Source organism: Paralichthys olivaceus, chromosome 2 (assembly GCF_024713975.1).
Source record: "Paralichthys olivaceus isolate ysfri-2021 chromosome 2, ASM2471397v2, whole genome shotgun sequence".
Taxonomy (NCBI): Eukaryota; Metazoa; Chordata; class Actinopteri; order Pleuronectiformes; family Paralichthyidae; genus Paralichthys; species Paralichthys olivaceus.
The window spans coordinates 25,581,921-25,594,717 of NC_091094.1; the positions used below are offsets into that span (position 1 = coordinate 25,581,921).

A 12,797-nucleotide genomic window follows, 5' to 3' on the forward strand; every position below is an offset into this window, starting at 1 on the left:
ACTTCACTTAAATACAGGATTTTAAAAGGTGTTACTGCCTCTTATTAGACAAAATGTTGCACAGAGCTGAGTGACAGGAAATGATGAGAGATACCAATTTAAAATACAAACAGGACCTTTTATTGTAGTTCTAAAGCAACATCCCTGACTAAATAAACACGGATAAAACAGTTTCATTTTACTTACTTACAAACCTAAAATGATGGTAGAATAATTTTGATAAATGGAAACATGCGTTCATTCGTTTCCTGCACATTTAAAATTCTCAAACTCATAACATTCCTCTGCAACATTAAAGGCCTTGCCATCAAGCTCAGGGGAGCCAACTCATCCAGTTTGTAAATCCCAAGGTTTTTGACTTGCAATTGTACAATAATAATTGCTTGTGTATAAATTACTACATTATAACATTATACAATGTGTAATAAACATAAAGATAAATATCGAGCAACCTGGTAATCTCGTGTTATTTCACATAAACACTCTCTGCTGATATGATATTGAAATTGATGTTCAGAAACAGATCCGAAACAGGGCGGGACCTCGGGGACATCAACCAATCAGCGCCACGTCCGCGTCAGCAGGAGATAACTGGCACAACTGGACAGTGTCGGTGTGAGTGACTTCCTCCGCTGGTTGTTTCCCTTGGTCTCAGTGTGAATGAGTCAGTGTGTGTGTGTGTGTGTGTGTGCAGCTCCTCTCAGGACCGACATGAAGCTGCTGGACGAGCGCATCTGCTCGCTGTTTAAACGTCACTGGAGGCACACTCTCACCTACTGGAGCGTGTTCTTCAGCTTCGGCCTGTGCATCGCCTTCCTGGGACCCACGATCCTGGACCTGAGGTGTCAGACCCAGTCCACCCTGCAGCAGATCACCTGGGTCTTCTTCTCCCAGCAGTTCTTCCTGCTGGTGGGCGCCAGCGTGGGGGGACTCTTCAAGAAAACGTGAGTGTGGTTGGGGAGCAGTGATGGGATGATGCTCCACACACCATGTTGTTTTCTATCATAAAGTCATGGTGAACAGGGCAAATGGTACAAAACGAAACATATTCACAACAACACTTGAAACACTGGTATCATTACTTATGTTTCTGTGTTTATACCTGAGTAGAGTTGTCCGATACTAGAATTTCACACTCGATACCCAGGAAAATGCTTGATACTTTTTTTAAATTAAAGATTAGAACAATAAAAACTAACATTAACATCAAAGTTTCTGTCGCTGGTTGACTTTTCTCGGCTTCAATCTGGGATTTTAAGAGAAACACAACACTTTTCAGACACAAACAATTGTTGATAACTAAACAGATGGCTAATGTGGCTGTCAGCTAATTGCAAATAAGGATAAACGGATAATGATAACGAGTGCCGCAGACAGGTTAACGTTTGTAACTGTTTAATACTTCAATGTTGTTGAAACAGGAACTTTACTGACCTCTCAAAAGCCTTTCCCTGGTCATTTGCCTCGCATACAAAATTTGCTTTTGGTTGCAAAGACCCTTAAGTATCACTTAGTATCTGATTTATTTCTACAACCTGAGTTAAAATTGTAGTGTACTCTCACACTGTGTCTGATTTGCCTCCATTCAGCACATCAAGGTCATGTCCTCACAAATATTTCTGTGAATTGAATTAAATTTCATCTGTCTTGAGTCGACAGTCCTGCCTTTGCGGCTGAAGAATTAAAGTGTACGAACGTTGAACATTATATTGACCGCATCATTCATCATTGAGGTTTTACCCTGTGACAGTCAGACTGAGTTCTTGATTTGACTATCAAATATGTAACATTCAAAATGCAAACAGTTGTTTCAGGTCTGTGCTGAACCTCACACACTGAGCAGCCACTCAACCTGAGGTGTAAATGTGAGTGTGTGAGGTGGATGGGGGACATGATTTAAAAAAAACTCTATTTCACAGACGGGTTGATGCTTTCTTCTTCAAATGTCTTATTCAACTCCCAGCTAAATAAGCATAAGCTGGGAGTTGAATATGACAATGCAAGTTTTAGAATAGTTGATTAAAACTCCCAAAAACATTATTTGAAGATCGGAATGATGTGGTTCGGTATCATGTGTCTCTTAAGCACATTCCTCACACCCACTAACATCTGGCTCTTGCAATGCAAATGGACACATCTGTATTCGCTTCCAGTTCAACTGCTTTAGAAACAGGTTTTTATCAGCTCCATTTGTCAGTGATGAAAACCCTGTTGACCATGCTCATTTCTTGTTCTTGTTCTCCCTGTTCTTCTTGTTCTTGTTCTATTTTCTTTATCGATCTTATTGATCTTTTCCATCCATAAAATGTGTTTTGTTTTTATCTCTGCCTTGCGAGGTGACCCTGAGTACTGTGAAAGGCGCCTATAAATAAAATATATTATCATTCTTCTTCTTCTTCAGTTTGAAAGTAGATGTTGATGCAACATTTTTTCTTTGCAATGCAGTGACCAGAAATAAACTTCTGGTTGTCAGCACGTAAAGAACCATCAATATGTACTTATTGTTTTTAAAATCTTGGGAAGAATTATTTGCAAAACACCTCAGTTTCTGTTTGTGACACTGGACATGTCCGACTGGGGGAACTACAAAGAGGTTACACAACATGAAAACATTACATAATACCTCAGTTCATTATTTTCACATGCTTACCATGGATCTTTATCCTGTGATGATTACTGACTAGTCTGTTTTATAAGCCTTCATCACAGACTGATCAGTGTTTTGAACAAACTAAAAGTTATGTAGGACAAGGTTAAAGTTGGAAAGTTGGCAGGAAAGAATGGGGAATACAAGGTGAAGATAACATTGTGGTGAATTGAGGCAGGTAAATAAAAGTTAGAGCAGCAGCAGAGCATCAAGGTGACTTTACTGCAATAACAAGAAAAAGGCTGAAATCAGTCTGGACTGAGCTGAGTCACTTCAATACAACATGGTTCCAAAGTAAAGGTCTAGAAAATGATGAGTATGGAGTCATTTAAAAAGAAATACCATATATTTGCACTGAGTCTGTTTTTAGTCTGTATCGTCTGAATATGATGTTTAAAGCCGTGGCTGTTGTCTCCTCCAGATTGCTGTCCTCTCTGACCGCTCTCCTGTCCTGCACGCTCATCATCTCGTTCGTGTTTGCCATCATACCGCTATGTCACCACGTGGTGCTGTTGGCCATCACCATGGCGTTTGCTGGCAAAGCCATGGGGGTGATTGACACCATCGCCAACTGGCAGCTGGTGAAGCTGTATGAGAAGGATTCAGCCGTCTTCCTGCAGGTCAGAGGAGGCGGGGGAGGGGAGAGGACGGGTGTGAACGCCTGTGTGTTTGTCTCCGTTCTGGGCTATATTTTCAATTGAGGCTGAATATGGTACTGTGACTGTATTGTATTGGGACCAATACAAAAACATTTGGGCAGCCCTTTAAGTCAATACTTGGATCTTGGCGTCTCTCTCCACAGGCTTTGCATTTCTTCATAGGCCTGGGAGCACTTGTCAGTCCCCTGGTGGCTGATCCGTTCCTGGCAGATGACAACTGCGTTCTTGTGGCCAACCTGACCTCCAACTCTTCCTCATCATCGGACCTTCAGCACCTCCGCAACAGTCTCTCCGGCCATGCAACGACACCGCACAACATCTCCCAGTATCCTCTGTACACTGAGGGTGTCGTCATCACCAGGGTGTCCTATGCTTTCTGGATCATGGCTCTTATCAATGTGAGTTCAGGACACTACTACATGAGACACGAGTGATGTTGACCAGGACTTATATACGATGCATACTAGTGTATTTGATTCTGTCTAATATATTGACTCAATGGTCTAATGCTTGTTGATGATGACAGAGACTTTTGTTGAGCCAGTTGAAGCCGTGTCATGTAGCTGCGTGATTTGTGTAAGAGGAAAGATAACACTACATTAAGCCCAGAGTCTCTTCTTCTAGGGCTGTAAGTTTTTCCGAAAACACACAATTTGTTTGAAAATAGTCAAATACCTCACGCATGCAGTCAGAATAGGCTGAACACTTGACCTTGCTCCGTTCGTCTGTGGTGCCTCCTCTGCAAACAGGTGAACACACAGAGTTGTTATGAGGCAGTTACATGTTACAAAGACGACAAACAGTCTCACCATGATAATCATTTTTCCATCTACAGTGTTGAGTGCTTCTACTTCCCTCTCACGTGCATGCTTTAAGTCACAGGTAAATAAGAACTGATAAATTAAATAAATGTTGATCTTGGTTAACTTGCTGAAGTCAAACGCTGAAGAAAGTGAAGAACCTTGTCAGTGAGCTCTTGCAACAAAATAGTGTGGAGAAAAGCCGGTGTCCTCAGAAGAACATTATTCTCATCATCATTGGAGGATGTTCTCCTCCGTCTATGTAAGAACACAAATTGAAAATCTCTGTTAGAAATAATGTAAAATGAATTGTTAACTGAGTCAAATTATTTTTTCTGCCTGTTCGAATGTTCCTACTTATATTACTGTATAGGTTCTGTAGAGTTCACCCACCAATGATTCTTTTTCCCATGATGCTTTGCAGTTGCACAGCAACATGCTACTGGTTCTACAGTGATTTGTTGATAATAGAGTAATAATGCTGTAAAAACCATATAAACCTGCAACAGTGTGTAAGTCTCCAGAGGCAGAGCTGTCCTGTTCTTTTTCAACTGGAGCTGCTCCAAACAGAGAGCAGGATGAGACCGCGTGGACTCAACTAGTATGAGAGGAGGTTCACAAACAGAATCAACTGACAGGAAGTGTTGACTGCTCAGTTACTTAACAAAAGATTCTCTGTGTGTTCTGCCAGCTCCCTGTCCCTGCAGCAGTGCTCGCTCTCATGTACCACGAGAGATTGCTGCCGTGCTTCAACACCAGTCCACCGCTGCTGGATAAGGACTCGCTAGCAAGAGTCCCCACCCAGGACAGTGGTGAAGGTAAAGGATGTATGTATTTGTGTGTGTGCTTGTTACCATACTATTCAAATGAAGTTACAAATCTCTCAGTATCCCTGTTCCCCCAGAACACGTGCGTTGGTTTGGTTGCTGCAACCCTGCTAAACTCCGGGGTCGCCCTGCTACTTTCTTCGTCATACATGCTCTGGGCGGAGCCATCCTCTTCCTCACCGATGGGATCGTAGTGAGTTTTAAGGCCAACATTACACACATTAAACTGAGGCTGCAGGGGGGGTGCATGAGAACTGTGAGACATGGGGCAGAAACAATGGAAAGGTTACTGTAGCTATGAAGTCGCTCACATAAGACTAAATGCTACAGCTTGTGTCACAAATAACACTTTTTAAAGTCAGAACTCAGTCTGACCATTTTCACATGTGAACTCCAGACAATGTCCTGAGAATTAAGTCGAGACATTGTGTGGAGTTGGCCTTTCACAGACACACAACAGGAAATTGTCCATCAGTTACATTCTCCCCTGCTGGAAATGCTGCATTTGGTTGAGGCACAGAGTCGTGTTGAGCTGGAAAGAGACAGGACATGACACAAAATGTTTGCTGCAGAATTTCACATCAAACAACAGTCTGTTGCTATTCTTTGAATTTTTGGATGATTTTGGCATTGACCCAATCAACTAAATCTGCCAATCCAATTTTCTTTGTTGACCTCTCTGTATAAATGATCTGTGTTTCTTGGCTTGCAGGGCTCATACGCTGGTTTCATCTACACCTACGCCATCTCCCCTCCTCTGCTGATGGGTCATAAGACTGCTGGCTGCCTGGACAGTGTATTTTGGGCCTCCATCACAGCAGGAAGACTGGTTTTCATCTACCTGTCCTACAGATTCACAGCACCCAAGCTGCTCACCTTCAGTCTGGTACGAGCGCACATCGAAAGCACAAATCAAACTTGAAATCAAGACTGGAAATTACAGTCCAGTGAGAAAAAAATTCAACAGGCAGACATCAAACCTGACTGGATTATAGAAGAAAATGGAGGAATGAACAAAAATATGAACAAAAATAAATTGCATTTCTGACAGATTATTGTCTAAGTACAGTAGGTATAGAGTAAAACATCTGGAACTAAAGACCAAACTAAACTGCTTTGACATCTTCAGCACTCTAAGGACCCAGTCACACCTGGGGGTAACATCTTAGATGATCCTGATCCAATCCCAAGTGGAGCTCTGTGGCTTTGTCAGGATTTATATGTTTTTGTTTCAGTGTGCCAACTTTACTAGATTCATACCTGGCATCTACACTTATCCAGAGATTTTCAAGACTTTACAACAGGACAACTTTAGTTCAGGTCTGTTCCTGATTGGGTCTTTTTAAAGTGAGGTATGATTACCTTCCCTAACCCTCAGTCCAAGCAAGAACAATTCTCTGGTTACTTTGCGTAATTCGGAGAACTTTATATAACAAAGCCACCAATTGCAGAGTAGACATTCTGCTTCCTGTTTACACTGACCCAGTGTATGTAACCGGTCACATGACTTATTTTTTCAGGGGCACATTCAATCTCAAAAAGGTTTTTGCACCATTTTCTTTGGTTTCTGGTCTGAAATATAGATTTGAACTCTCCTGAGACTGTCAGATACAGGATTGTTAACTGTAGTCAAAGTTTTAAAGTAAAAGAACTCATTTGACTGATTATTATATTACTTTATTAAGTTCTACATCATTAGATCGTTAATACTAAAGCAGTTGTTTAAGCCTCAGATGGAGCTAGAGTAAAATACATTTCAAACAGTTTTATACACAGGCACATAAGATATTGTGAGAGCTTGTTTTTCTCTTTGATTTGTGGTGTGTTTTTTGATGATTAAAGCATTTGAGAGCTCAACTCAGACATTTGAAAAAACTAAATTGCTTTTTCAGTAGTAGAAACAGTTTGAAACGCACTGGTTTAGTCTGAAACAATGTGTTTTAATAGCTTGTTATATCATCTTTTGTCTAATATCTTAATTTTGAACAAAACTTTAATTAAACTAAAGCTGTCAAATAATAAATACATATTTGAGATTTACAGTATTTGCGACATTGTGTAGTGTAAACTGTCCAGTCTGCAGAAGTGGCGTAATCATATATCTCTTGCGGCGCAGAGATGAACTGGATGTGCTTCTGTTAACTAGGCAACAAAATAGACTTTTTTATTTTATTATCAAAATATCAAGCAACTAGCCAACATGTGGAGACCATATCTAGACTAATGCCAACCCCCTCCCCACACACACTGTGAGTCTGGCTAAGTCTGGCTCCTTCTTTTGGACACTTGTCAGTTCAGAGACAAGGTACACGTAGTAAATCGGTTCTTGTGATATCATTTTAAGTTTTTGTCTTATCGAAAATCTAAGTTTCTGTGTTGTGCACCTGCAGATTAGCCTCCTGAAATAGTTCAGTTTAGAGAGCGTCAAAGTGAAGATTTAAAGTAGCCTGGTTCCTTCATGGGTTTCTGCAGCCAATTTGTTGTCTTTGTCAATTTCAACAGAAGCAGTGCTAACATTTCAGAAGTTTTGTGATATATTCTGGGTTCAGTTCTGGGTTTCGGCAGCTCGTGGACACATTTCCAATCAGACCTTAATGAAATGAGATAAGCCCTGTAAAGTTTGTGGAAAGTTGTTTCTGAAATGTCTTAATTTTAGTAGATGTTTAGATGCTTTTCACTCGATGGCCACCACATTACATGGTGGCCCTTAGCTGCAAAGGACAGCAAGGGCAATTCTCCTGTATCAACAACCTCAAGTACAATAGGCAGAAAGAGAAAACAAAACCTTTTCATAAACAGAGTGTTCATACTATCAAGGACAGTTATCCTTACATGTACCACGTGGCTCCTTCTGCTGTGGCTGCAACAGCCAGACAAAAAGGAGGGGGACACACTTCATCCTTGTCTCTCTCACGTTGCTTTTAGGTCCAATAAGTACAAAGTAGAGGAAGGTGCTTTATAAGTAGCCAAACAGTATTTCAAATGAAATACAGTACGTACCTCCCCTTTCTTCTGAAATGTTTACTAACAGGTTTTTGTGATTGGGCCCATGTAGCCTCCATCACCACAGTTTAGCATACAGAAATAGCTTAGTTGGCAGAGTTAAACTAAAGGTCCTTGGTTCAATCCTTGGTTTAGACATTCCTTGATATACAGATATAAAATAGAAAGTGCTCTGTTGTGCCTGTTGTGGAAACCATATCTACACAGTGTAGCCTCCAGAACTGCAGTATCGCACGCTAAAATAGCTCAGTTTGGAGAGCGTTGAATGGAAGAGCTCAAGATCCCTCGTTTACTTCTTGGTTTCGGCAGCCAATCAGATGTGTTTCTCAAATTTAGCAGAAGTGATGCCAACATTACTGTTGTGCCTTTAAGTATCGAGATATCTTTGCTCAAGACGTCCTGTGTTTCGCACAGTGTAATCTCCATATCACTTCAGTTTCACATGCTGAAAAAGCTCCGTTGGGAGAGTGTTAGGCTGAAGAGCTGAAGGACCCTGATTCAATCCTGGGTTTTGGCAGCTGGTGAGCTGTCCTTGATATATGACCTTGTTCTCTAGGGTTGTCAGTATTTAAAGAGAATATCAAAAGAAATAGAGTTTTGTGAATGCACAGACTTTTTGTTCGTGGGCATTGTCTCACTCTCAGTCTCTCTGTTCATCTTGCAGGTGGGAGTCATACTGGTGCAGTGCCTGTTGATGATCTTCTACACAAGCTGTGTGTTTCTCTTCATCGGTACTTGTTTGTTGGGACTGTGCATTAGCAGCGTGTTTCCCTCCATGCTTGCTTTTACAGAGGACATATTGGACTACAAAGGTAAAAAACAGACAGATACACAAGTACACTCAACATATCAGTATCAACTCATCTCAGAAGTCACATGCTGTATATGCAGTATAGGGCTTAAAATGCTTAATTAACACACATCTAAATGTACTTCTATCAATGGAAGTTGAAATTGCTTGACAAATATGCTCTGAAAATAAGAAAGAAAGAAAGAAAGAAAAATAAATCATTAATTTAAAACATTTATTTATCTACTGTCACCGCTTATCTGAGCTCGGGTCACAGAGCTATCTGGCCAAGGGTTGGGTTGTCCCAGACATCCCTCTCCCTAACCACACTCTCCAGCTCTTACTGGTGGCTCTGAAGGTGTGTCAAGGCCAAATGGGATCTCTAGTCTCTCTGATGAGTTCTGTTCCATCCCCCGGGTTCTCCTCCCGGTTGGGTGTGCCCTGTAAACCTCTAAAGGAAGGCCCCCAGGAGGCATCCTAACCAGATGCCTGAACCACCTCAACTGTCCCCTTTCAACATGAAGGAGCGGCGTTCTTGTCCGTGCTCCCTCCTGATGTTTAAACGCTACACCCTAACTCTACGGCTGAGCAATCTTGTTCAACCTCGTTTTTTCGGTCACTACCCAGAGCTCGTGACCACATGTGAGGGTGGGCACGTCGATGCACTGCTAAATTGAGGGCTTTGCCTTGTGGCTCCTTCTTCACCAGATACTTCAACTCCTTCACTTGGGGCAGCAACTCACCCCCAACCCGTGATCTGATTATTTATTATGACTACATTACACTTTTATGTATTTGAGTTTTATTTCATTATTTAAAATATGTTATTATTTTTTATTTATTTTAGCATTTATGTTTGATTTAGTTATTATTTACCGGTGACTACATTGTTTTCAGTCCTCTATAACCGAACACACTTTGTCTCTTTGTCTCTTGTGTGTCACAGGTTGTGCCACAACTGTCCTGGTGACCAGCGCCAGCACAGGAGAGATGGTGCTGCAGCTGCTTGTAGGATCGGTAAGAAGTCTCTCAGGACTCTGTGTGAACACATGTCCTATTGTTCCCAGTAATGACGACATTCAACACAATGCTCCATCATTACTGTGGAATAGGTTTCTATGCCACTAATGCATATTTGATAACAATAAATACAAGAAAGCCTGGTGTGGACCTCAGTTCTAACATCATTGTAAAATTGTATCAGCAGTATTCAGAACAATGCACTGCCGTGAGAAACCTGTATTCTGTAGCCACGTTACTCTTTACGGTTAAAACCTCACTCTCTGTATGTGCATGTGTGCATGTGTCCCTCTTACTTCAGATAATCCACAGTCATGGCAGCTACGCATTCCTGTTGTGTGCTACAATATCCTCCTTCCTCAGCTTCTGCTTTTTCCTGCTGCTCATCTATGTCCAGTCCATCTACAGAAACTGCAGCGCAGGTAAACACACACCTGAGGACTGACACTCCGACAACTCTCGGCACTTTGAGTAAAGGCTTCAGAAGCTGTACATGTGTTCCTGTTATAAATGGTGTCACGTTGCAGCAGGAGAAAGTAGCGTATGTTATTTCTTTTGACTGTGAAATAAAGAAATAAAGAAGTGACAGGCCAAACCAAAGCAGGTACACAGTGGATCACAGACACAGCAGCAGCAGCAGCAACATAAGCAAGACAGGTCTGTGTACTCAAAGAGGAAAAGGGTGTGAAAGGTAATTAAAAGAGACTATTATAGCGGCGTTGTAAGATGTGATGGGTGGAGTGTTGTCTCTGCTTCTTTGCTCTTTCGTCAGTGTCGTAATCAGGGAAAGTGTGTTGGATCTTTTCTCTCCTCGTTAAGATTAGTTTTAAGTTACACACAATTGAAATTTACCTTGCTCTCCCTCAGATCACACACACACACAACACATGCATTACAGAGGGAGAGCAGGGCAGCCATTGTACGGCGCCCAAACCCATTGTATCTCATCAGGCTCTGTAGTTAACTGCTCTGTGCTTTTGGAGTGACATGGCTGAAGTTGATCCCAGAGCTATGAATCACAACAAGTAAACACAATGACATTTTATGACAGAGGAAGGCACCTTTAATGGTACTATATAAAGATGGAAGTGCGAGGTAAAGATATCAACATCCATTAAGAGTTTTAAACATTGAAATGTTGTGATCATGGCCATCAAGGTTGTCCAGTTAGGAGAAACTGAAGCTCTTTAAGGTCTCTGGTTTGTAACTCAGTTGGGGGCAGAGTGCTGCTAGTTCATGTTAGTGAATGTGGACACTGTGTACAACCACCACACACATAAACTATATATGATATTTTCAAAATAGAAACAAAGATTAAGGAAGAATATTGCCACGAATGCAAAAAAGAGCACAAACAACTGTCAAGGTCCCTTAAAATATGCCTGATTTTTCCAGCCAGCATTAGTCCTTGGGAATTCAGTGAAAATGTAAAAAAAAACTCCCTATGTCGCAACGTTATAGCCATTGAAAGAAAATTCCATAGTCCAGCCTTTGTTTGGATCTGTGCCAAAAGTTCATCTGTTCTTCCCTGACCCATGTCCCACCCTCACGTTTCAAGAAACTCTGTTAAGTAGTTTTTGCGAAAAAAGAAACAACAATGAAAACATAACCTCCATGGCAGAGGTAATAACACCACTTGTGTGTGATGGAGGTCACTGGTTTTTGAAAAACCACAGAGACAAGATCATTATGCAGAGCGGTGGCAATTACATTACATTACATTTATGGGGTCAGAAAATAGTTTATTTTCTGAAAGGAGGAAGTCTGATTTCTTTGAGTTTATTTTTCTTTTAGGCTAACCTGCTCTTGTGTGACTTATTTTATTAAAAACAGGAACCAGAAATAGTTTAACCGAAACTAAAGCTTAAATGTGCATCATGATGTGGCTTCATACATAGTTAAATATTAACCATACGATCAGTTCTGCAGGTATCTTTTCAGAATGGAGTTGGTTTGAATACACTATCATGAGAAGACCAATCTGCTCCCAGGACATTTAAAGCTTTATAATATATTTCACTCTTCACAAGAATCCAGATTCATTGGAACTGTAAACAAGAACTCACTGGTTGTGTAGCAGTTAGCAGCTCATGATACAATTATAGATGGACTGGAATATTTGGTAAATGTGACTTTCTCATAAATTTCACAAATCAAAACTTCTCTTCTGATAAGCATTTGTTAGAACACATCGTAGAAAATGTAAGTTTAAATAAGACAATACATATTTAACATAACCTTCATTTTATTGTATTGAGTAGCTTTATTAATTCAATATATCAGCTAAACTAATATGTCCATACTGGTGTCATGGTGTTTGTGATAATACAGCTGTACATACCTCTGATCCAAAGTGACTGCTTCTTCCTAGTCTTAAGTTTGGTTGGTGCAACCAGCCTCAGAATGTTTGGCTTGTGGTTGAACTCCATCAGCAGCAGACTGCATGATGTCAGTATTCAACTGATCAACACTGTTTTTTCTCTCAGAATCCTCTGCAAACATGGACATGACAGAGAAGCCACAGACGGCAGGCTCGTGATCTGAGGCTCCGTCAGGGACCAGGGGACACGGTGTGGACAACAAAGAGGGAGAACCGTCTCAGGGAAACTGGCCTCCCCTCATTTCTCCCTTGAGCCAGGACGCAGAGCTGCATCCTGTCCTCCTCCAGCGGAACACTTTTTAAACTAAAGACAGAGACTTCTACTTTCAAGCCTGATGATCAAACAGCAGCTCTATGGATGTGCAATAGCTGAATTCATTTTTGGCACAATCATTTCTTGCAATACATTATAACTCTGCTGCAGCTCGATGCAAAAGACACTTTAATGATTATTCACTTTTTCAGTGTGAATGAAATGAAGATTAAGATTGATTGTGGAGGTGAATGTGTTCCTACTGTTAAAACATGACTTGGGTCAGTAAGCAGCAGTGCTGTGGGTTCTTGGTGGTGGACCAGTTTGTTATTATAATAATGCAATGTCATAATAATGTAGTTTATAACTTATGTAAATGTAATGATATGATCACAAATTGAGTATTGATCTATATAAG

At 41.0% G+C, this 12,797-nt stretch overlaps 1 protein-coding gene across 1 annotated transcript; it reads left to right on the forward strand.

The window, feature by feature from the left end:
- Positions 1-422: 422 nt before the first annotated feature.
- Positions 423-12,776, forward strand: mfsd4aa (major facilitator superfamily domain containing 4Aa). Its single transcript, XM_020086402.2, has 10 exons — positions 423-944; positions 3,069-3,267; positions 3,450-3,704; positions 4,798-4,924; positions 5,011-5,126; positions 5,646-5,819; positions 8,601-8,748; positions 9,673-9,743; positions 10,048-10,168; positions 12,233-12,776. Exons 1-10 carry the CDS (start codon positions 661-663, stop codon positions 12,283-12,285), a joined length of 1,548 nt encoding a protein of 515 aa, XP_019941961.2. The 5' UTR covers positions 423-660; the 3' UTR covers positions 12,286-12,776.
- The last annotated feature ends 21 nt before the right edge of the window (positions 12,777-12,797 follow it).

Bases quoted from the DNA above. Each gene is read 5' to 3' on its own strand.
- mfsd4aa (XM_020086402.2), top strand. From the start codon at position 661: ATGAGTCAGTGTGTGTGTGTGTGTGTGTGTGCAGCTCCTCTCAGGACC. The intron at 945-3,068 runs GTGAGTGTGGTT...TGTCTCCTCCAG, and splicing joins GGGGGACTCTTCAAGAAAAC to ATTGCTGTCCTCTCTGACCG. The intron at 5,820-8,600 runs GTACGAGCGCAC...TTCATCTTGCAG, and splicing joins AGCTGCTCACCTTCAGTCTG to GTGGGAGTCATACTGGTGCA.